The 26,376-nt window shown below is 40.0% G+C and overlaps 1 protein-coding gene across 1 annotated transcript in view; it reads right to left on the bottom strand.

The window, feature by feature from the left end:
* The window catches only part of PKHD1 (PKHD1 ciliary IPT domain containing fibrocystin/polyductin), a 451,815-nt gene that overhangs the window by 185,154 nt on the left and 240,285 nt on the right, over positions 1–26,376 (bottom strand). The window contains exons 50-51 of the mRNA XM_021691934.1: positions 25,503–25,562; positions 18,485–18,613 (exon numbers count right to left, since the gene is read on the bottom strand). Coding sequence (XP_021547609.1) covers positions 18,485–18,613; positions 25,503–25,562 — 189 coding nt within the window. The remainder of the gene's footprint in view (positions 1–18,484; positions 18,614–25,502; positions 25,563–26,376) is intronic.

The following is a 26,376-nucleotide window of genomic DNA, read 5'->3' as shown; positions in this document are numbered from 1 at the left end:
GTTACAAAGTGTATTCATCTTAAATGCTTATGATGGACAAGAAAGATTTGTAGCAGTGTACTATATTAATAATAGTAACAGTAATTACAGTATGGTATTAGTAATAGTATTACTAGTAATAACGGGTCATTAAAATAACAAGATAATAATGGAAGTTCAGTTTTTTAAATGTGCCAGGCATTGCATTAATATAAATGTCACTGAAGCTTCCTAAAGATGCCGTGACATCGACACCACACTTTACACACAAGGAAGCCAAGACAGAGAGCAGAAGTTCTTAAACCTGAGCCTGCATGAGAATCACCTGAGATGGTTTTAAAATACTAGTGATCTGCATTTGAGCTGCCTTTTGAGTGAACTCTGCAATTAGTAATAAAGCAAGGTGTCCATGGACCACACTTCTGAAAGCCCTGGCTTAGAGTAACATTCCCTCGATGACACAACCAGAAAGGACTGAGTCAGGATCAAACCCAGATCTGTCTTATTCCTGCTGCCTTATCCATTATTTTCCTTCATGGTGCTTTGCACCCAAATAAAGGAGTAATACTTTGCTTTCTTGCCTTATACACCCAATTTCATACACTATTGGACATAGTATAAGTTAGTTAGTTAGTTACAGTTAGTTTGGCTTCTGTAATTTTATTCTTTTATAAAAAGTTTAAATAATATATGAAAAATCTTTCTTGTCCAAAATAATATAGAGATACACAAAGCAACATAGCAAAGAATTCTTTAACCCCTTCATGTTGCCCCCTCTTGGATATCTGCTATTCTCAACTGGGATTATATTATTCTTTCTAACATGGTTTTTACTTATATAATGTATAGCTTTTCAAAATTATTAATGAACAGAGCACTTCATTATCTGTCAGGCTCCATCTGAATATCCTGAATCTGAATATCCTCAATGTGTCATATCTTTCCATAGCCTTATATTTACATAATTTATGCCCTTTTTTTGGCTCAAAAAATTAAATTTAAATACCTCTGCTATTTTCTACATCATTTCTTGCTGATAATTGTTTATGGCTTTCTGGTTTAAACAGACCACTGTTATTCAAATAACGTGAGATCTTGAAGGGCATGTTCAGCACTTGGGACCAATATTCTGGCATGCCCCTTATTAACATGATGTGATTTGCTTCTGCCCATGATGGGAGATGGTGGAATTAGACGGGAAAAGAGAAGATAGTAAAACAGAAGAGTTTATAAAAATTGTGGTGAAAGTTTTCCTCCCGGAGTGAGGCTTGAACTCAGCCTGGTGTAGCAGAGCTGTTATCAATGAATCTTCCATTTTCGGAATACCAACCCATCTCTCCCTTCTTTTTGTCACCTGAAAAACCTTGGCATGAAGAGACGTGCACCTTTGGTCCTAGTTCTGCTCTTCCCTCAGGGGAGAAAAATGCACACTTCTCGCACAGCTTTGGGGAAGAGACTCATAACCGTACTTAATCTATAAAAGCTGTGATTTCCATACAAACTGCCGCTTTTCCAGAAAAATGGAAAAGCCCTTTTTAGCAGTTTAAAATCCTTTTAACTATTTCCTTCCCCTCCTACTTGAACTACAGGGCCAGCTTGCTCTGCCTCATCTCAAGTGGTGCTTCCAGATGAGTAAGATAATTTAAGCAGTGTTAGAAGCCACTTTAATTCATTCAGACCCATAAGATACCATTAAATACACACCAGGTACAAACACGAGGATCATAAAAGACATACGACACCTCTATAATCCCCTCAGTTACAAATGACTCCCTCACCAGTACTGTGATATAGACTTTAACTTTTGGACAAATAGCCAAACTTGGGTCCCTTTGCAGTAGCCAATGTCATGGCTCTAAGCAGGCACCAGTGTTTTCCCATCCACATTCTTCCTTTTGTAGTTTCGCCAGAAAAGAAAACAAACAAAAACAGGTGCATGCACACTATGCAAATGAAAAAAGGTAACCTCTGAAACTATTTCTCAGCAAACAGAAGATCCTCAAGCTGCTCGCTAGCTAAAACCACAGGAGGTGTGTCAACCGCCTAGATGCTAAGCCACGGGAGGCCTGCAGGCTGGGAAGGCAGTAAATCCACAGAGTGCTCTAAACTCCTGATTGGCAAGCCACACCAGGCCCCTCCGTTCCTCAGGTGCTGATCCACAGGGGGCCCATCAACCCTTCAGGTGGAAGGTGCGGGAAGGAAGGAGGAGACAAGCTGTGTGGAGGAGTAGCTTGAATGAGAGGCCACCAGCTCACCAGGGGAGAAGGGAAATGGGAGGCACCTACTGGGAATAGTAGAGTTCAGAGAACTCCATTAAGAAAAGGAATGAGCCCAAGTTCTCTTGCATAGAGTATCTTCATACCTGTGGGAAGTGCATCTCACAAAGAGCAAGTTTCAGGCTCAAGGGTTCTAAATAAATTCTGGTGTTGAATTGTTCCCAGACTGGGTTCCATGGCAGACCACCAGGGCTCCCCAGCATGGTCAACACCTCCCAGTCAACTGCTAAGGTTCTTAGGGACCCGCCACCCTCCACCTATCCCTTGTTTGACAAGATTCTCAGCATGACAGTGATATCTCTCCCATCAGCTTCCCAAGTCCCTAGAAGTCCTTGAGCAGGAACTGACTCTTTCAGTTATTCTCTCTCACATTCCCTACTATCAGCTACATGCCAAATCCTGTGCTTTCCCCTGGAAATATAAAAAGTCAAATGAGGTGTAGCCTCTGTCCTCAAGGTGACATAAAAGTAACTCATAATTTCAGAATACAGGCACGTGATAGAAATACGCCCCAGGTGTTGTAGGAACACAGGGAAGGAGAATTAAATCAAATGGGATTTAGGGATACTTTTTGAAAGAGGTGACACTAAGTCTAGTGTTAAAGGACAAAAAGGAGTAACCAGAAGGGAGTGTTAGGGTGGAAAGGGGAGGAGAGCTGGAAGGGGAGGTGGGGAAAGCGAGGCACACCAGAAGGCAAAGGAGAAGAAGTTGATTCCACCCAAGAGCAGTAAGCAGATGGGTGTGATTGGGCAAGGCAAACAGGGACGTGGTGGGTGATGAGGCCAGATCACAGCGGGCTCCGTAGTCCGAACAAGTGAGTTTGAGATTTACCTTGAAAGCACTGGGAAGCTCCTGAAATAATATACAAAAATCAATACAAAAGACCAAGGCCTTTGGGCGCCAGGGTGGCTCAGTCAGTAAAGCCTCCAACTCTTGATTGCGGTTTAAGTCCTGATCTCAGGGTCGTGGGATCGAGCCCCAAGTCTGCTCCGAGCTCAGCACAGAGTCTGCCTGTCCCTCTCCCTCTACTCCTCTCTCTCTCTCATGAATAAATAAAATCTTAAAAAAAAAAAAAAAGACCAAGGCCTTAGGTAAATGAAAACTTGCTGCTTTTGACCATTTCAGTTTTCCAGATTTCCATAGTTTAACTTATGTTTAAGCTTCTTGAAGTCAAATTTCTAATTTTATATTCTATCACTTAATTTTAAAAGCTTCTGTAAAATCATATACATATAGAATGATGTGTTTTGTATACATCCCATATTTTACTAGTAAGTACTTTTAAAAGGGATTCTTACTATAGTTATTAAATACTACTATGGTATTAAAATTCAAATAAATGTCAAATATTCCTTCTCTAGATGAATAAAATGTTAATCATCTATTCTCAATATTTATTTACTTCTAAATTTAATGATAAATTTATAATATAATACATATTATCTACATCATCAAACATATACAAAGGTAAAATTCCCAAGGGATAGGATAAAAAACAAATTAAAATAAAGCTTTTAGGATTTTTTTTATCTGCTTCTCCATGGATTATCTTTCATGCCCCATTTTTGGAAGCCACTCCACTAGACAGCTAACAAATGCCTAGACTCACCTCCCCTACATTCATATATATGCATGTAGATAGATGTCAATATGCCATTCATGAAAGCAAATCAACTAAATGAAGGAAAACGGAGACAAGGAGAGTAATCAAAGATGGTGATGACATAAAAGATTGAGGCAACAGATCACAGCTTGACATCCCTCTCTCATTATCAGGCTTGAAGCTAGCCCAAATTAAGAAGCAAGCGCTCGATCCCCCTTATAGCACAAGAAAAGCAACCTGGATAAAGTCAGAGTACTCGAGGCAGGGTATTTCACCTGAGGAGTGAAGGGGGAGTCATGGGCTTCCAGGAAAGCCTCTGCTCCCGTATTACCAGAACTCTAGAATCTCAGAGACAAATCCGTATTTCTAGGGGCTAATTTTCCAGTTGTCCCTCAGGAGGATCTAGGAGTCAGCGCTCTGGAACCCACTCTACGTCAGAGGAACGTGTCTGTATTTCTTTGCCAGAGGTAGCTGAGCTTGAATCCTACTCCTAGGATCCTGCCCACTTCCCTTTTCCCCAGGGTTTTCGAAAGAAAAACTGCCACAGGGGTGAAGATTGGGATGATAAATACCTGCATCTGTGAGAGGAGGCTCTGTTCTAGACCCTCGTTCCCTAGGTCTCTCAAGAAGAAAGCACTTCCACACCCTGGCCCCTGCCCTGTGATGGGCTGAAGGGAGAGGAAAGGATCTGGCTTGTCAGTGTCCACACTCTGATTCAGAACTAGAGCCGTGTCCCCAGGGCAACCACCCAAGGCGTTCGCCAACAAGCGACTGTTCCTGCTGATCTATCTCAGATCCAGCAGTTGCGCCATCGATATGGATGGAAGCAAGGGCCCAGGATTTAATCAGTTCTATCCGATTCACTCTTCACTCACTCACTCACTCACTCACTCACTCATTCATCCACTTCTTTAAAGAAGATGCGAAGAGCATCCACCCTGTTCTGGGCTGTCCCGGACACTGGGAGCACAGAGATGACAAGTTCTCGTTGGTACCAACAATGTCCTGCAAGACGGCAGGGTGAGGCTGCCATTCGCACTGCTGAGCACAGCCCAGCCAGTCCTGACACAGCTCAGTGAGTTCACTACCTTTGTGCAAACCTTCCATGCGGGCCTGATGGACACCATCTCTCCACCCACTATCACTGCCTGAGAAATGCAGTCAGAGGGATGAGCCCGCTGTCGTTAAACCAGACAAAAACCCAGCGCAGTCTAGGTAAGAGCAATGTTTTTTATCCAGACACTAAATTGCCATCAGGTGATGTTATCATGTAAATAAAGAGAGACAAACAGATGGCTTCATACAGGATCCAGGGCATCACTGATGTTACAAATGAAGAAAAGCGAGGACAAGCCATTTGCGGTAGAGCAGGCCTGGCGTACACAGCAGCCTGACGAACAGAATCCTGGTTTTAATAATACATCCACAGCGAAAGGCAGTCACACCTCACTTACAGATTCTGTTAATCAGGTGCTGCTAATTTCCAAATATAGGGATATACCTCTAATATATATTCCTACCTTTCCCTTAAAAATATACTTGACAATGGTGTTATCTGTCTGGATCATCAGGTTTAGACCTGTTATCTGTTTATATCACATCCTTTCAAAGGCTCTATTCTGATCCCTCCCAAATGTGTAAATAGGGATAGTGTAATGAACTAGAGAGACCCAAGGAATCTGGAGGCTTGGATTTGAAGCTGTGCTGTCTCTACCATCCCTGAGCATTTTTTGGCACCCCTTTTGGGGCCCATTTTTCTCAGCTGTAAAATGAGACCACTAGCTGCCTCCTAGTATTTTCCCTCTCCTTCCTTGTAACAAAACTCCAATTTTTAGCTGAATATATTGTTACCTAGTCAAAAGATCACATTTCCCAGCCTCCTTTCCAGCTAGTTATGGCCACTCAGTAAGGTCTGGCCAATAAGATGTAAGAAGAGGTGTCATGTGTGACTTGTAGAAAGAATCCTTTTATACTTCCTGCTGCTTAGAATGCAGTTGCAATGGCTGGAGCTCCAGCAGCCATACCGGACCACAGAGTGACTTTGGGAATGGAAGCAACACGTGGTGAAGCAAGAAGATAAATGTAGTCCAAATCCCTGACCCTCTGGAACAGACTGCTATTATTAAGGAGACATAAACTTCTATCTCAGGTCTTTGTTATTCACAGAAGACCTAATCTTACCTAATACAAATGAATACCCAACCCCATGGAGCCCTTACAAGGATTAGATTAAGTGTGAGATTACTTTGTACTCAAGAGTGTTTCCCTAAAACTCTGGCATCATGAGCTGCTCTGTGAATAAAAGGATTACATGGTTAAACATCTTTGAGAAACAGCACATACTATATCCCCTCTGGAAATTACACAATCCGTATTCCTATACAAAAGGCTTTGAAGAGACCAGATGCAAAGAAGTTATTTTTCTGTGTTTAGTCCAAAATTTTCCAAGCTCATTTGCCTTTGTTATCTTTCTCCCATGTGATATTTCTAAAAGAGCCAGTTTCATAGGAAACAATTTGAGAAATTCTGGATACATTTATTATTAGCACTAATATACAAATGGTTGTTTTTAGCCTTACAATATTGTTCACCCAGTTGGATTCACTTCCTTTCCAGTCCAGGCCCTCACGGTATATGCTTTCAGAACTCTCTAAATATTTCCTATGGCACAATTCTTAATTTTATCAGTTTATAATTGCATGTGTGATTACATTTCTGTCTCTCATACTAAGCAGTAAGTTCCACCTAGGTATTGAAACTGTTTTACTCACCATTTTATCCCCATCATAAGGCCAAGTGCCTGGCACATAATAAAACATGTACCCAGTAAATAGTTGTTCAATATAGTCATGATTCCTGAACTCTGCTTTAATATCAGGCACAGTGTGCAAATGGCATGATGGAATACGTGTAAATCAATTTTGGGGGAAAAAGATCCAATGTTCACTTACAGGGGAAGTTTTTTGTCACTTTTTGCTCTCTTGGATAGCATGGAGACCATTAACTCCTCTAGGGCCCATGTGGAATTCTAAAGGACAGAACCTTATTTAACCCTACAAGAAATCCTGAGTAATACTGGCCCAAGGACAAAACAGGAGATTTTTTTTTTTTTTTTAAAGATTTTATTTATTTATTTGAGAGAGAGAGAATGAGAGAGCACATGAGAGGGGGGAGGGTCAGAGGGAGAAGCAGACTCCCTGCCGAGCAGGGAGCCCGATGTGGGACTCGATCCAGGGACTCCAGGATCATGACCCGAGCCGAAGGCAGTCGCTTAACCAACTGAGCCACCCAGGCGCCCAAAACAGGAGATTTTTAATGTGTTTTCAGATAAAGGAAAAAAAAAAAATCTCTCAGAGTTGTCAGCAAGACCCCATTATTGGGCTCAATCGGCCTGGATGTCCAAGATAGATCACTGACATGAATTGGTGTTGCCTACAAGCTAGTGTGCATCTGGGGCCAACAATCAGTGTGAAAGACATGGCCTCTCCACATGATTTGGGATTCCCATAGCCTGAGCCTAAGGGATTGAAATGGGAGCATCCCAACGGCAAGTGAGACATTCAGACAAAAAGGTCTTCTTATATAAGGGTTCTTGTGACCTACCACCTGGTAGTCCCAGAACATCACTTCTACTACATTCTATTGGTCAGCTCAGATTCAAAGGGAGAGGTGTGAGCCCCAACTTCTCCAGAGGAGGAACAGCACACAATTACAGGGAGAGAAGGAATATGTGGCAATACTTTTGGAAGAAATAGCTACAACAACATTTAAATTATGATAGTAATTAGAATCAGCACTAGATATTATCATTTAATGCTCTAATAAAGCATATATATCACAAATTTTATTATTTAATATTTTGATAGCTGCATTAATATAACATATATATAATCCTATTTTTTTTAAAGATTTTATTTATTTGAGAGAGAGAGAGAGCATGAGCAAGCACAAGCAGGGGGCAGGGGTAGAGGCAGAGGGAGAAGCAGACTCCCCGCTGAGCAGGGAGCCTGACTTGGGGCTCGATCCCAGGACCCTGAGATCATGACCTGAGCCAAAGGCAGGCGCTTAACCAACTGAGCCACCCAGGCGCCCCTATAATCCTATTTTATCTTATGCATGAAAAATATTATTATGAGAATGGATCTAGTCTTCACCAGACTGCCAGTCAGACCTGGAGCACATGAAAAGTTAAGAACTCCTGGGTTGCATAAAAGCGTGGTGACTCAGGAGTTGACAGCAAGCTCCCTATGCTCCTTCTGCCCCTGTTGGCTGGGCTTTGCCCTTAATTGCCTCCTCGCTGGACACACTTCTTTGATCTGTAAAGCTCTGCATATGAAGAAACTCCAAAAGCAACCTCAAGACAGTATATAATCAACTCAAGAAATGGCAGCTATACCTACTAAACCAATACTTGGGAAATCATGAATTATTTAATTCTACGTTCCAAGAATATCTGCATGGAAAAACAGACCATGAAGTAAAGAGAAAAAAGATGTAATTCAATTAAAGCAAGTGAAAAAAGCCCTGCTCTATATTCAGGCCCCATGGGCAGCTGTTCCTTACTTGGCTCTACTTCCTCAACCCTAGCCAGGAGGGCAAAATGCATATGCAATCATTCAGGTCCCCTTCACCCATAAGAAATGCCTGTGTCTCTTCAAAGAATGTTAATTCCATGAGACAAATTTCCTGAGGGGATAAAACTAGGTAAAATAACAGTTTATGTATTTAAAGCAAGAAAAAATCCATTAATTCTCAGCAAATTTGTAGCAATGCAAACCATAGAACATGGGGTTGGTAGGAACTTTAAAAGTGATTTCTTAGTGGGCTGACCAACCCATCCTCGTTTTCCATAGACTGCCTGGGTGTTACCACTGGAAGTCCTGGGTAACCCAGAGTAGTTGATCATTCTATTTACTAATGACTTTAAAGAAATTTGTTCCTAACATCAACACCCGAAAATAAATACCAAAATCTCCAGATGCTGCTTTCAGTATCCTGAAGTTGAAAGGAATCCAAAGTGCTCTGATGACCTACTCTTGCCTGTCTTAAATATGATCCTCAGTTCTTACCTCCAGAATGAAACCCACTGTAAGAATTACACATAATCCTCTACATATTTTTAAAAATTATCTATTGTCCTGTTCTGTGTTTTTGTAAAACTGTACCCCTTTAGGAAATGACAGTTGATATCTTAGAGATTATAGTCTATTCTATTTTCCCGAATGGATTGAACTGTACAAATTGACCCATTATATTGGAATTAACCTATTATAGGAGCTTATTAATTTAGAACACTTAGTATTCTAACCAGAGAGTGACCAGAGACAATTTGGTTGCCACCCTAGAAGTGCTCCTGTCTCATCTGAGGGTAACTGGTTTTAATTTTAACAAAGATATAGGGATCCTTAAAGACACTGATCTCTACAAGGGTTTCCATAAGGATCCAATGTAGATGTCTGAAATTTTAAGACCAGACAAGCATTAGATTTTGCATTTGACTTGTAGCAGCTTCCAGGGAGTAGGTAGTTTATCCTTGGGCATTTCTAAATGACCATCCTTCTCAGCCTCCTTGGAACGTTTACTATTAACGACCTCCACCATCTTGGTGTTGCTCTTTTCTTGCCTTCTGCTGTCCTAGCTCATGTCCTAGTTTCATGATTGCTCCTTCTCTGGTTTCTTTTCCTGCCACTTAAATTAGAATTTCCTCCAAGATGCTGCATCCTACCGTCTCCTAGTAGCCATGTGTGAAGGCTCTCCTGTTGGCTCTAACCCTAGTTCAGTCCCCAAGGATTCCTCAGTCAACTCTTCAGAGGATTACCAAATCTAAGTCCAGATTCCCAACTGGCTTCCCTCCCAAACTTCTGGTCCACATTTCCTGTTACCATTCAGGCATCTGCACATGAAATTTAGTGTATGTCTGAGGGAATGTATTATCCTCCCTCTTAAATCTATTCCTTCCCCTGCATCCTCTCTCTCTACTGACGGCATCCCCAGCCATTCACACATGCACAAAAGCTCTGAGTACTCTTTTCAGGCTCATTCTCTCTACTCTTCACAATTACTAAAATGCCAAGACCTGCCAGTTCTGCTTCCCACCACAGCCCCACGGTTCCATAGCAACCACCAATGCATGTATTGCTACTATGAAGCTGGTAGTTTATACTGTTAAGGTCAAAGTATACTTAAAAGTTCTAAGGAAAATAATGCATAGTTTTTTGAAAAAGTAGTATTTACTATGCATGGACGCATTCAGAGGTTATGGAGGAGAAAGAAGTTGTTATAGTAGCAAGAAATCACATCTACTGCAACTGAAGGTAAAGTACCATGGGTGTTTTATAGGCATACCGTTTGGTTGGAACAGAAGGTGCCCAGAAGGGTCGCACTTTTGGAAGCCTGGAGTCAGGAGTTTGTAAACTGATAAAAGCGGTGATTCTCCAGGTGGGGGTGACTACCAAAATAAGCCCTGGGCCTCTTAGATACCTCACACTTGTCAATGCCAGCCTGCTCCCTCACCTAAATTATGATCTGCAAACCCTGAGGAAATATGTCCCCTCCTAAGAAATCGCTATGATACTAATACTAATGGACTATGACAAAGAGTATGTTTCTCAGGTGAGTAATGACAGCAAAGGTTTGAAAAACCACTCAATTCAAGTAGAACTCTCATTAGTTCCAGTAAGTTAACAAGCCATAAAGAGTGTAAGGGCCTACATGACTTTGGGTCCCAAGAGAAGATTCTAAGTGAGTTCTAATTAGCCCAGAAACAAACACCATTGAGTCAGTCAAGCTGAGATTGACAAATGGAGATTAGGAAAAGGTATCAACTTATTTTAATATATATTTTTAAAATAATGCTCCTTTTGTCACTTATAGGAAGTAAAAATTTCTGTGCTGCTGTTATTTTAACTGGACTTTAATTTTGATGGAGAAAACCTATATAGCTATGGAAATACTTTTTTTTTTTTTTTAATTCCAACTCCTGTTTGGAATTGTTCACTCCTCAAAAGGGCACTCCGTTACAGGCTTTGGTCACTAGTTAGGGTATTGCTACTATTAATTTGTAAGAAGCCATTTGAATCATGGTCACTGCAACTAGAAGGAACTCCCGAGGCTACAGCTGTGTCTTGGAGATGTAATCCTATTTTAAGGAAACAAATCTAAAACAACAAATAAAGCAACAATATCCCTTCTTATAAATTTTAGGAGGCAATTTGCAACACTGGGTTGAGAACAAGGAGACAGAAATTCTGCTCTTATCCTTGGTACAAAATATCATAAAAGTCTGGGCAATAATAATGCATTTCACAGCATTTTACAATTTCTAAAACACTTGCATTACCTGAGCTCATTTCAGTTGAATTAGATAGCCACTAAATTCCCTAGCAGCTTCAACAATGCTATGTATCCACATTTTTACATATATATGAATATTTACTTAATACAAGTAAATCTGCATAAAGACACCCCAAAATAAAACAAATTCCTAGATAATCATTCAGTTCATCAAAGGACTCCATATTGCAAAGGATTTTATACTTAAATTGCTTTCAAGAGTGAGCTTCTATAGTATATTCTTAAATTAATGGGTATATGAAAAGTCAATTTACATGAAATATTTCAAAACTATTTGGGGAGGTCTATGGAAATACTTGCCCCATGAAATCTGAGATACTGAGTTTTCCTTCTTGTGGGAAGAACGTGGCCTTAACACCCTTTACCATTAAGCAATGTTCACGGTCTGTATTCTCCTCCAAGGAACTCCCTAAAAGGAAGGAGATTTATACAGTATCTAAAGATTCTTTGATCTTTGGTTTCAGATTTTCTTTTTATTTATTTTTATTTGGCAATAATACTGATTCAAGTTTCTGTGTCAAAAGGACCTCTTAAAAAATCATATTCATCTGTTCTTCCCCATAAAATCTTAAGGAATGGCTTTCCCATTCATATTCTAAACAAGGGAAAAGAAAATCCTGACTGTCGTCCTTGTGCACTTTTAATTTCTGCCCCGAGAGAAATAAAATGTTCAAAATATTTGTGCTGTTTTTCTCCTCAGCCCAGCACACTCCTCTCTCCCAAGAAGAAGTTTCTGGTCATGCACGTAAAGATTTGGACAGATGCTGCAGCCCAAACACTGTCATCCGACCCCCCCTCCCAAAGTGAGCAGTCCCAGGTCAGGGGCCCACAGTTTTGTTTGGAGGGTTGAAGAATCCTACTTTTGGGCGGCAAAGAGGCAATACAAGACCACTGAACATCATAGGTTGTGAAGAATAAAGAAACTAAAATCTTTTGGCCAGTCTGTCTCCTGGTGTTCTTCAAGTTCTGATTCAGGTAAGCCAACAGAATCTAAATAAATTCTGCCCAGAGAGGGAAGACAGTACAAATTTAGCAGACCCTAAAACCCTCAAACCTTTTGAAATAAGTCAGGTACATCTGCTCCTAATTACATGCATGCACACACACTCATACACATAAACACATACACCGTGGTAAGATTAAAGACAGCTGCAAGTTCTTTGCTGGCCCTCCCATTGAGAGGTGGAGCCCAATTCTCCTCCCTTGTCTCTGGGCTGCCTTTACCGCCTCGCTTGACCAAGAGGATGTGGTGGTCATCATATTCTGAGGCTGCTAAGGTTGGCTTAGAAGACAGTAACTTCCACCCAGGTCTCTTGGACTGCTCACTCTTGAAGAACTCCTTCATAGCCTGCTCTTTCTTGGAATCCAGCTGCATGCTGTGAGAAAGCCCAAGAAGCTCCACAGAGAAACCCACATGGAAAGACACTGAGGCCTTTTAGCTGACTGCCCTGACTGAGCTCCCCGCCAATAATAACCAACATCGATTGCCAGCCATGCGAGTGAGCCATCTTAAACCATTCACCAAGGCTGAGCTTTTAGATCACTACAACCCAGCCATCATCTGGCTGTAATGTCTGGAAGATCCCAAACAAGAATACTCCAGCCTTCCCCACAAAATTGTCAGCAAAATAAAAGGTGGGTTTTAAGCTATTAAGTTTCCAGGTGGTCTGTTAAATAGAAATAGATTTCCAGAACATGTCAGTCACCATTCTGATGCCAGGCATCAGAAAAAGGACCCCGGTAATTAAGCTTAAATTTCTTCCCTTTTCCATTTGCCAGAAATCCAGAATAAATAGGGTGATGGTTTGCAAGACGCTTTGGTCTCACCCAAATGGGACGAGGTCAGAATATTGAAAACTACTCAAGCTACAGGGATAGAACATACTATTTATAATATCTGATTTCTAATTGACTTTGCAGACTTAAATCTTTGTTACATGTATCTTATCCTCAAGTAGTTATAATCTCAAGTAAGAAAAAGGTAAATCAAGCTAATAATGCTATGATTACAACATTCTGTAGCAATTCTGCCCCCCAACATTATTTCCCGATTTATGATCATTTCACCTCATATCACCAACTTTAATGCCTTGTGATTTAACAAAGAAATGCTTTAAATATTGCCATCTTTGAACATCACATGGCTTTGATGAGCTTCTCTGCCATTTAAAATAGCCAAGTATTGAAAATCAGAACAAACAGAAGAACTATTATAAAGGAAAAACAGTATTCTTCCATTCATTTCTTCAAATAAGGACAGTTCAAAGTGATACAGAAAAAGGGGAACACAGTGAATTCTATCATACATGCACACACACACGCACGCACACACACATTCACACTACGCTGGAGGCTATATGATATCATATCTGTACCCTTCAAAACAGAATCCTATCATTTGGAATTAAAACACATTTTCCTTTCATTAAGCCTACTCTGTGTGAAAAGGATGTCATCCTGTCATGGCTGAAATTCCTTCAGAGAAAGCCTTGGAAACATCATACACAAATCCATCACGTCCTTTCAGGACAAAACGTGGAGTACAGGTTAGCAGGATTATTTCACCCATTGACCATCTATGCTTGCGAAAGTGCAATTTGTATAATATGTTAGATAGAACTTGTTTAAACTCTGTAAGATGTCTAGAATGCATTTGTACCAATTCTCTCAATATTTAGGAGGCAAAGACAATCAGATATACTTGTTTGTGGGAAGCAAAGTTATCACAAACTAAAATGCAAAGCAAATTCTTCACCTTAGCTTACTCCATACAATACCGCCGAGAAGAATTTACAGCTTTTTCAAAATCCAATGTCTATAAAGATAGAACGCCTTGGAGGAAAATGGTACCATACTTAAGATAGTGATATCTTTTATTAGTACAGTAAAGTCCTATTTTTATGGAATAGGATGGGTCTGAGGTCATTCCATAAAATTGATTTCCCAGAAAATGGAAATAGGCAATTTACCCTAAGAATTTTATTGAAAAATTATGCTATTCTATTTGAATAATGATGGGAATGTTCTACACGTTTCCTTTATTAATGAATTAAAATACACAAAACACCATAAAATTATATTAGAGGTTCAAAAGTATCACTTAAATCTTCTTTACCAGTCACTTTCATTTTGTAAAATCAGCAGTTCCATTAAAATCGTATTATGTAAAAATGGATTTTTACTGTAATAATAGTTATTACCTATTTAGCTCCCAAGGATGTTGTGAAAATTAAATAATAAGCCATTGGAAAGCAAATACAATGTGTTGCTAATACCAGAGGCCAAGAGGGGCAGCCAGATGGAAAAATGAAGGAAAAGAGCACCTGATACATTAAAAATCACAGCTTTCATCTCTAATTCCATTACTGCCAATACTCTATGCAGTGGTCATGTGTACTGACATTATCTCATTTAATCTTTTCAACACCATGACACCCATATTAATTACAGCCCTCATTTTATAGATGAGGGTCAGAGAAGTTTAAAACTTGTCCAATGTCACACAATTGGTCAATGTCAAAATGCAAATGTGAACCCAGGTTTATCCTAGTCAACAGCCCGTCCTCATCTCCTGAAGCATCACTAACTCCCCAATATGTCTTTGTTTCTCCTAAATGTCCCTCAGATTCTTACTCCATTTTTCAAGGTCCTCTTCTGCCATGAAGCCATCTCTCTTCCCTTCGCCTGAGACACTTTGATTCAAAACACTTCTGTTGCTGATTCCAGCTATTTGTTGTACTATTATGTATTCTGTGTTTTATTGATTCAGCTAAATCCCTAGCTATTTGAGGTCATGGTGTATCTGACTTGCCTTTGGAGCCCCAGATCAGGAGCACCTGGTACAGTGCCTTGAACACAGTGAGTGTTCAGTAAATGTTGCCTAAACTGAATTGGAAAAAAGTGTTAACTTGAATTACAACTACATTTGCTGCCAGATGCAAAGCACATGCTTCTACTAAAGGCTCATTACATCAGATACCTCTTTGGGAAGTTTTGCCAGTTCTCCCATGTATATGTACCTAATGGGGATGTGGTAAGATTGAATTCTTCAAGTATCTCACATATGCTAGGTACTCAGTAAATAGTTGGTTGGTTTTTTTTTTTTTTTCCTTCTTAAGTCCAAGTGAAGGAGACAATATGAACAATAAGCAGAGAAGGATAAATCCTGTATAATATGCAATCAGATTTGGATGAATCAGAACAGGCAGGGGTGGTGAGTTTTGTTTTTTTCTTTTAAATAACACTATAAAGAGGGCTCTGGAATCACACTGATTTCCTGTCACAGCCTCTTGACTTACTAGCTGGAAAAAACTTGGGCAAGTTACTTAACCTCTCTGTGTCTCAGATTCCTCAACTATAAAAAGGAGGACAGCAGCAGGATCCACTCATAAAGTAGTTGTGGAGAATTAACTGAGAAAATCCATGTAGAACATGTAGAGTGCAGGGCACACACCAAGCAGTCAAATTATATTTGCTGCTATCTTCGTCAACAGCATCATCATAAAAATCGTAATTCATAGGTATCTGCTCAAAGGAGAAGACATTATTTTTCACAGACCTGCACGGTCTTATAGTTGTGCTGTATCAAACCCGTCAAACTCAAAGATTTAATTCTAATATTAAATTATGGGTGGCAGCATTGAGATTGTGCACGTCACTCAAGCAATATTTGTTGTCTATTTTGTGCCACACTTGGGTGAACAAACTTACTTGATTCAAGGAAGACTGGGAATGAGTGAAACCGGGAGAGCTAGGCAAAGGTCAAGAATACAAAACCACAAGTAGAAAGGGAAGGTAGATTTAACCTAAAGGTCCATCAGAGGTCAAAATATGAGGTTTGGCCAAAAACCTGAAAGGAAAAGTAAGCCAGAACAGCTCCTACGTGAGACCCCAAACAGAACAGAGCACCGGATTAAAATGCGGGCCACTGTAAGATCATTTGTTGGAGTTAAAAGAGAGCTTAGAAGAGAAGGGAAAAAAGGCAACAGAACAATAAGGACTTCATTTATTACATATTACACACCCATTTTCATTCACTTATCTTTCCATTTGGAAACCAGAAATAATGAACAATAACTGCATAGTTGAAAAATCTTCACTTCTCTGATTCCCACAATAGCACTGAAGGACCAATGGAAAGATACTTTATACAGCCAACATTTGTGCCTCACCCTCCTGCCCCCCCTTTTTTCCTGATCGGTGCTATTTATTTTTATATATATATTATTTATTTATTTATTTATTTATTTATTTTTGCTCTGTGCTACCTAAGAGCAGCTTCATGGAGAATTCAGGCCCATCTTATAAACTGACCATGCACGAACAAAGGATTGGAGAATGACGGACAATGCCAGGGGGTCCCCAAAGTCAGGACACAACAGTGGATACAGCCAAGCAAGATAGCTAAGATTACTCCTCTCTCAGCATAAAGGTCCCAAAGGATACTAGAAGCTTGGCAACCTTCAAAAGCTTCACTTGCTTCCTGCATGGGGTGGGGGAAACAGCTTGCTTAGTGGGAAAAACCATAGCCCAGGGCCAATCCACTGGCTACATTCATCAAAGAAATGGCTGAGACAGAACAGATTTTTCCCTTCCGTATGGGAATGACTCATGAGCTTGTTTATTCAAAAAGTTACATTCTCCATTGAGAGAGGTGGATGATAGGGGAGCTGGACGATAATAATAGTTCAAGTTCGTACTGGTCAGCCCACCCCCTCCTGTCCCTCACCTCTCTATGCACAGCTATACCAGGACCCCACCAATGCCCAGAGGTGGTGACTGTGTTTTAATCATTCTGCCTTTGTTTTTTTATCCTAAATAAAACAAGCGACACAACTACTCTTTGTCATTTCCTCTTTGTCCTTTTAGAAAAGGAATGCACTTGATGGGTTAAGAATAAGGCCTCCGAGTCAGACTGCCTGGGTTAAAATTCAGACTGCTAAATTGCAAACTGCATGAACCTGGGCAAGTTACTTAACTGCCCTGGGCCTCTGTTATCTTGTCAGTAAAAATAGGGATGATCGGGGTGCCTGGGTGGCTCAGCTGGTGGAGCATCTGCCTTCGGATCCAGTCATGATCTCAGGGTCCTGGGATCTCAGACTCCCTGCCCAGTGAGGAGTCTGCTTCTCCCTCTGCCCCACCCCCCAGCTCATGCATGCTGGTCAAATAAATAAATAAATAAATAAAACCCTAAAAAAACGGGGATGATAATATCACGTATATCACAAAGAAGTTCTTGTCAGGGTTGAATTAGTTAACATATGGAGAATCATTCCTGCCATGTTGTTAGTTGTCAATAAATGTTGGATATTATCATTGTTACCACTTCGCAGATGACCAAACATTCTTCTTCCAGTATGGATCTTTTTAAATTTAGTATTACCTTAGGAAGTTCATTAAGCCACAAATGAAATTAGGTCTTTTAGGGAAAATATATTTGTTCTTTGAAAAACATTTTCTTCTCAGGCTAGGGCGATTTTCTGGGAGTTTCAAGACTCACTCTTAAGAAAGAAAAATTTGGGGGGGCACCTGGCTGGTTCAGTCAGTGGAGTATGTGACTCAGTCTCAGGGTGGTGAGTTTGAGCCCCATGTTGGGTGCAGAGATTACTTAAAAATACGAATAATAAGATAAAATCTTTAAGAAAAAAGAAAAAAATTTTTAAAGTATGGGTGTGTGTTTCTGTTTATCTGAAGAATCATCTTCTTCCATATGTGTCTTTGTGGGAAGAGAGTTCTAGATAGATGATACATACATACATACATAGACTTTTATTTTTCTGTTTTATTGATCAGTTTCCTTTTCCAGCATCTTTGAAAAATCATGGCAACTTATTCATCATTTTTCTATATTTGAAAGATTCTTTATTTAAAGTTTAAGTTCTATATTTAAAAGATCCACAAAAGGCAAAAAAAAAGAAAGCACTTGCAAATTGCTTCTTTCCAATACAAGGACACTAGAATTTTTCTGCAAATCTCTGTTCTCTGTCACATAAGAAACATATCCCATTAATGAATTATTCTAACTCCTTGTGGCATTGTAACTATTTATTCCACCTTTAATGAAGGTAAGCTGAGCTATTTTTTCTGGATTTCATAGGAGTACGAAATTCTTCACTTATAATGCAAAAAAGGAGGTTGTAGACATAAGTGCCCACAAATAAGATTGCCCACATTCTTTACTTGTACAATGTATTTAAATGACAAATAATCCCCAATTGGATTATCCTCGTTCAGTCTGTCTGTGATTATTTAATTCATGGACTGTTTTACTCACTGGGTAAAATCAGGACGTCATCCCCAGGACCTGGAATGGTATTGTTGTGTCCTCCCCAGCCCTCTTCAATGCCTGTCCATGCTTCAGGAAGGGACCATTTTAAAGCTGATTCAGGTGCAGAGGTAGAAGCTACAAAACAAAAGGAAAATAGCAAGTAACTATGAAAATCTGATTCACTATAATAACTTGCAAATTCTATCCTTATTTTAGGATATTGATAATATTTTTACCTCCCAAGGTAGCTGCCTTTTGATATTTTATAACCTTTTAAAAGTCATGTTATCAGTGTAAAGCAAGTAATTATTCAATCCTTCAGTTACCTCTACTTCTAGGGAAAATATATTCTACTTTTGTTATTACACATTTGTGCTTTGCCTGATATGACATATGCTTATCATGGAATATTTGAAAAATGCAAATATAGAAAGAAAAATAGGGGCACCTGGGTGGCTCAGTCATTAAGCATCTGCCTTTGGCTCAGGTCATGATCCCAGGGTCCTGGGATCAAGCCCCACGTCGGGCTCCCTGCTCAGTGGAGAGCCTGCTTCTCCCTCTCCCTCTGCCTGCCTCTCTACCTACTTGTGCTCTCTCTCTATCTCTCTGTCAAATAAATAAATAAAATCTTCAAAAAAAAAAAGAAAGAAAAATAATAATAATGGCCTATAATCTCACTACCTAGAGATAACCGTCATTAATCTTTTATTTGCATTTCCTTCCAGAATTTCCCAGCATTTTTATATAATTGAGATTACATCATATATGCAATTTTATATTCACTTCTTTTTCTACTTGGCTTAGCCACTTTGATATGCATTTCCTAATGTCATTAAAACTCCTTGTCAACATAATTTTAGTGGCTACATAATATTCTATCATATAAAAAGTCTATCATTTACTCAATCCTTAATGTTTGGTACTTAGGATCTTTCCACTCTCTTCTAAAATTATAAGTAATGCAGTGTTAAATATCTCCATACAAATATGCCAGTAACAATGATTTCTTCTTAAAATAGAATCTTAGCAATGGGATCACTGAGTCAAAAGGTATAATCTTCTCATAGCTCTTAATGTGTATTAAAGGCAAGATAATAACCTGGACACCTCTCACTGAAGTAATTTACATACAGTTCATATATGTTCCAACTGGTTTTTATTGATTCTGCCACTGATAATCAAGTGGTATTTTCTTTTCAACGATCCCACTGGCCTCTTCATCAGGAATTATACCATAAATCTAATAATTTCCAGTGGGGACAGCACAGTATCCATCACACACAACACCATGTTGAACTGCAGCCACATGTTCTTTTCTGGAGTGTGATCCCTAGTGCAGACTGAGGGCAGAAAGGGTCTCTAAAAAGAGGATGAAAAGATTCACAGATGACTCCAGATGTTCTTAGAGTTTCAAGAGCTCAAATGATGGGGGATCTCACATGTTTGGGGAGGGGTGCAGAATCTCATCCATTATAGTAATCTTACAAGCACAAATAATGAGTGCCTTCTCTCCCAAAATCTCCTAAAAAGTAGGGATACAAAAAGGAATAAAATGTCATTCTAGCCTGAAAGGAGCTAACACTGTTGTGTAAGTTGTATAAATAAATATTGGGAGGATAGAACTCTAAAGGGAGTTCTCTCTTTTTTTTAATTTTATTTTATTATGTTAGTCACCATACATTACATCATTAGTTTTTGATGTAGTGTTCTGTGATTCATTGTTTGCGTATAACACCCAGTGCTCCATTCAGTACGTGCCCTCTTTAATACCTATCACCAAGCTAACCCATCCCCCCACCCCCCTCCCCTCTAGAACCCTGAGTTTGTTTCTCAGAGATCATAGTCTCTCATGATTCGTCCTCCCCTCCGATTTCCCCCTCTTCATTTTTCCCTTCCTACTATCTTCTTTTTTTTTTAACATATAATGTATTATTTATTTCAGAGGTACAGGTCTGTGATTCATCAGTCTTACACAATTCACAGCGCTCCCCATTGCACATATAAAGGGAATTATCTTTAATGGTATCCCACAAGGAGAGGAAGTGAGACCTTGCCAGGGGAGGCTTCCTGGAGAGGGAGCATCTGAGCTGCATTTTAAAGGCTTAGGAGCTATAAAGGTAAAGGGGATTGTGGTGAGGGTTTGCACTCCAGACAGAAGGACAATCATAAGTAACGGCAAGAAATAAGAGATTAAGTGGAGGGTCTCTAAGCAGTTTGGTGTTGCCGAGCCACAGAGCTGGGAGGAGGCAAGTGATGAGGTTGGAGAAATAATCAGAGATCCAGGTGTGATGGGTAAAAAAGATGGAAGAGCCAAAGATGACCCCTGGATTTCCAGCATAGGTGGTAATGGGCAGAGATGTCCATTAAGACGGACATCAATGAATTCCATTTGAGCCATAAAGGGTTTGGGGTGTCTTCGAAAAGACCTCTAAGTGGAGATACACAGCCAGGAGGGATTGGATATGAATCTGAAGAGTGGGAGAGAGCTGAATCAAGAAGATGGATTTTGCGGTCGTATTTGAAACTCTAAGGATGGTTGTGATAGCTCCGGAGGATTACAATGTGAAAAGATAAAATGCCTGAGGTCAGAACCTTGAGGAACACCCAGTTACTCTGTCTACGGGAACCCAAGTCCCTCGAAATCATGGTCTCATTAGAGCCCTGGGATGAATGAAAAGTATATAGATTGTGGTCAAGTAGAAATCCTAGGCAATTTAATTAGCACAAAATAGACCCCACACCATGGGAATCAGGCATGGGCTTGGCACAAACTTCACTCAGAAAGAGGCTTTATAAATATTTTATAAACACCAAGACTATAATACCTAGTTTCCTCCCAATTTTGCCTCCTTTCCAGCACTATCCTCTAAATATGCAGGTGGGGGTAGGGTGGGGGCTCTGTTGAAATGGCCACTAAGTAGCACCACAAAGGCCAGAAAGAGATATTCTGATGCTTTATTTCCAGTGATATTTCAAAAGGGCAATGACCAGGCTCTTTAAAACCACATACCAGGCTTCTGAAACTCTTTATATCATAGATGTTGGAAACAGATTCTTCACTTTGAGATCTTCACTCTTATTTATAAGAGGGCTGAAACTGTCTTTAATTGAACAAACTAAATCTTTTTTTTTAAGATTATTTATTTATTTATTTGAGAGAGAGAGAATGAGAGAGAGAGCACATGAGAGGGGGGAGGGGCAGAGGGAGAAGCAGACTCTCTGCCGAGCAGGGAGCCCGATGCAGGACTCGATCTAGGGACTCCGGGATCATGACCTGAGCCGAAGGCAGTCGCTTAACCAACTGAGCCACCCAGGCGCCCGAACAAACTAAATCTTAAAGTAACTATTCTAAGAGTTGTTATTATGAACAACTTTGGTCATTCTATACCATTCTGCCTTAAGATAAGAAGACTTCATGGAGAAGAAAACACGTTTCAGTCTCTTGCAAAGTTATCAGACTCCTATAGTTAATATCAGGCTTCTGTATGGCTATTACTAATATAGAAAGTGGGGAGAGAAGAAGAAGCCTACAAGAGTTAAAGAAACAGAGACATGCAAGGAGAATCAGGAGAGAGGCATGTCTTGGAAGCCCAAGAAATAGAGCATGTCCGGAGGGCAGAAGCGATCTTGTTAACAGCAGAGTTCTGATAAGAGAGTGAGTAAGAAGTGACTGCTGAATTCGGCAACCAGAGCATGGATGATCCCGGTGAGAGCGGCTCCAGTGGTGTGGTGAGGTGGTAAGCAGCATGGCTTACAGTGGATTGAGAAATGCACCGGAGGTGAGGAAGGGAACACACTGGGTCAGATCGTCCCGAAAGCTCACCGAGGAACGAACAGCTTTAGGATTTGAGACGCTCAGGCTTTGATCTGTCTTCCCAATCTTTAGATAAATGAGTCTTAGCTTGAAATCGGATTCCATGAATTTTGATCAGGACCAGCATTTGTGAGGAAGCCTCACCTTGCTTTCCTCTACAAGTCTGTCATTCAGCAACAGCTACGGTTTAAGATGGTCTCCAACTTGAGATCTGAGCCAAATATTGCCCTCTCCACCTTGATCCTTCATCTGCCCAGCTTTTTATGGCTCTGCATCAAGAGACTGGTCTTTTGAGAAGTTTGTAACAGAGATACCAGCTAGAGGAAGACTCAGTATTTAGAATTTTGTTTTGTTTTGTTTTAATTGAGAGGCACTGACCAGAAGGAACCAGTAAAGGAGAAGTTAACTACACAAGACCGAATCATTTACCGATGGGACAAAGTTCAGAAGATGCTGAAAGGGATGAGTTGACTTTAAAAAGAAGGAGGGCTGACAGATTCTCAGAAACCTGAGGAAAGGAAATAAACTTACATCTATGGGGAAAGGATGGCCAATTTAAGAGAATATCTGATCATCATAGTCCCATATGACTATGCACTATATTTCCAGTTAGCCCCACTGAAAAGACAATGTCATCAAGATAAAGGCTCTTCAGAAATATTTTTCTCTTCCCCCCAAAAGTGGGTTGCTTTGCCCATTTTCCCCCCTCTCATTTTTTATAAAGCATTATGCCCATTGAGAGGAAATGAGTAAGGCCACAGTGTTGGAAGAACATGAACGACCTGCACTGGGGTGTTCAGAAACCTGGATATCCTCTTGACTCTAATTAGCATAAATCCTCACCACAAACCCACTAAGCATCCATACAACAACTTACATCACCACCACCTCCCCTGTCTCTCCTCAGCATTGGCCCATATACACCCTAATTTCTGCTGGTTCTGGAGTTTCCTGTCCGCATTTCTCTACAGTGTCCCGCACAATCTTGTACACTCAGAATAAACCTACAAGTGAGTCAGCTAGGAGACTCTCTGCAGCAGAACACCCTAAACCAAAGTGTCTCATCTGCATTATATATTCATATTGAATCTCAGAGTGGATTAACATATAGATAGAACTCCATTAATTGGGGCGCCTGGGTGGCTCAGTTGTTAAGCGTCTGCCTTCAGCTCAGGTCATGATCCCAGGGTCCTGGGATCGAGCCCTGCATTGGGCTCCCTGCTCAGAGGGACGCCTGCTTCTCCCTCTCCCACCCCCCCTGCTTGTGTTCCCTCTCTTGCTGTCTCTCTATCAAATAAGTAAATAAAATCTTTAAAAAAAAAAAAGAACTCCATTAATCATTCCATTGTTGTTTTGTCAAAGAATTTTTGATACTGTAATAATTTTACTATTTTTCATAGAACTTTTCATTAGTCAAAATACACACTCATATTTAAATTTTGGCATTAGCACATCTACCCCCCATCATGAGAACCAGGGAATGTCTTAGAAGTATCTTAGTATTTGAAATTTCTTTCTGATGAATGGTAATGTATAAATTCTGTAACTCCCCGTGTTTAAGATTGTTTTCTCTTGCAAATTATATTGGCTAGGAAAACTGACTATATACAATTGATTTTAATTGAAGTCATAAATTAATATATGCCAAAAAAAGGTACTTTAAACATCTTAGAGTTTATATGGCATAGCAGAATGAACACTGGACTGAGTTGAGTAACCTGAGCTCTCATCCAAGTTCAACCACGGACTAGGTGTGACTAAGTAAACTATTCAATCTCTAGGCTTCCGTTCCCTTATTTGTAAAGTGGGGCAATTGGATAGGATAGCCTGTGAGGTTCTTTCCCTCATTAATATTCTATAACTCTATGAATCTTTCTATTTATTCAGCATGTTGTAATTGATAGGCCAAATGAAACATCTTCCAGTTAAACTGACACCTGCTAACAAGCCCAGGAGCCTGGCCACCGACAGTCTCCTTCCAACAAGTCCTTAATACAAAATCTTCCTACTAAGTCTGAGTGGCATGGCACCCTGACTATATAGCTGGTTGAATGAGGTATGGCCACCCATAAATAGTCCAGTATCCTCTGAGGGGACCTGGCATGAGAACAACCCCTAATAGGTATGTCCTCTACAAATGGCAACTGACCCAACCAATTGAAAATTTGAACACGGAACTGTCAAAGAGAGAATTGCAAGATACTTTTCTTGGCCACTGTTATTTTAAAAGAGATTTATCCATTGATTAGTTAGTCGTTTAATTGACATCCCCATGTGACCATAAGACCCCGTGGAGTCAAACATCATTGCTCATCATTGTATCCTCCTGCATCTTGCACAAGAGGCCCTCAATAAATAATGCATCATGAGCCACCTGAAGGAAAGGAGGGATAAAGGACAGGGGACATAAAGAACAAAATGCTATGGTAGCCCAGAAACAGTTATGAAAACAAAGAACCACATTCTTCCCAGTCCAATAAGCATGGAGTAGTAGCCATCGGTACATCTAGTTTATAGTTTTAGGCTAGTACATTTTCTTCATTTATTTATTAATTTAAATGGAGCAGTTAGATCATTTTCTGATTAGCATGGGCTCTGCTCTGACATAACACAAAAATGCCACTGGAAATCAAAGGAAAATTTGGCCTTTGAAAAGATTTGTCCCTAATGCAAATGCATAGTTAAACTGGCCTAGGATAAACAAAAACAAACAATGAAATGCATTAGAAGGTGCCTAGGAGTCTTTTAGTCTTTGAGAATTTGGCTTTTATGAGTTAGAGAGATTTCACAGAACCATCTGACTTTTGGGAAGGGTTTGTTTACCCTGATGTCCTGAAATCACTGGGAACAATTAAAGTTTTGAGATACCCTGAATTTTTCTTTCCAATTGGTAGAGGCCTAATGGCCCATCTGCAGATCTGGACTCTTGTGTGCACATATGGTCCATAATTTATGAAATGTGCTTATTTACATGTTTTAATTCTCTACTTTCCAACGTTTTGAAATACACCCTTCTTATATCTTTCTTTGCAATGCAGACACGTATTTCAGCTATCAGGGTGACACAATAGGGAGTCGTTAGGCATGATAGCATTAGGGCTGATGCCTACCTGCTTATGAACAATTTGATGCAAGCAATTTATAGAACTGTTACTGGAGGACATTCTACTGTACCAGGCACTACTATTTGGTGGGTAGGTTAATACTCACCTGAAATAGGCACACCTTCCTTCACCTGGAGAGTCACTTGAACGCGGCCTTCACCTGAAACTGAATGCAAAAAGCCACAACTTGGATGTGATGCAAAGAGCATCTTAATACAGAAGATATTCTTATGTGATAAAGATGGCTTTATGCTAAATTCCCCCCAACCTAACTAAATTTTCAAAATTAAAAAAAAAAATGAACTCCTTGTTAGTTAGTCTAACAATTGATTTCCAACATTTAATTTTGATTGCTTTTATTTGATTAAACTTAATTGCAGTGAGGTCGCCAAGAGAATTGGCACATAAATAATTAGGCGGGGAGGAAACCCTTTAGCCATATGTTCTTTGGAGGCCAACATTGGTCAGCAGGGCACACCTCTTATCCTATTTCCTCTCCATCATTTTGGAGGCTTAGCTTTTAGAATTCATGTGTTTTTCAATAGAGTTCAGATCACCCATGAAATGTATTTGCTTTACCTTTATCCAAACAAATTGTCCTTTTAATGAAGGCTTTTTTTCTACCCCCCTTTCTCCTCCATCTTCGAAACCAACTGAGCACATTTAAAAGGCCTGGGGTTCATTAATTTTAAGTGTTCAATAAATTAGTGGAAATAATCAAAAGGCCTGATTCTTTCTGATAATGACAATTTGATGTCAGTATAAACCAGGAGATTAAGCTGAGAACATATGCTCCTTTGCCAAGAGAGGCTGCTATAATTAAATAGTGAATGTATCTACAAGGTGCTCTCACGCCTGATTAATTAGTAATCAGGTGTGCCAACTCCACTTTTCAGTAACACCTTGTCTCTTATTGGTTAATTACCTTTCTGCCTTATCAGATGTCATGTGAGCCAACACCTCCCACCACTGGAGGGCCC

Source organism: Neomonachus schauinslandi, chromosome 8 (assembly GCF_002201575.2).
Source record: "Neomonachus schauinslandi chromosome 8, ASM220157v2, whole genome shotgun sequence".
Taxonomy (NCBI): domain Eukaryota; kingdom Metazoa; phylum Chordata; class Mammalia; order Carnivora; family Phocidae; genus Neomonachus; species Neomonachus schauinslandi.
This window is presented reverse-complemented; position numbering and strand designations above follow the sequence as displayed.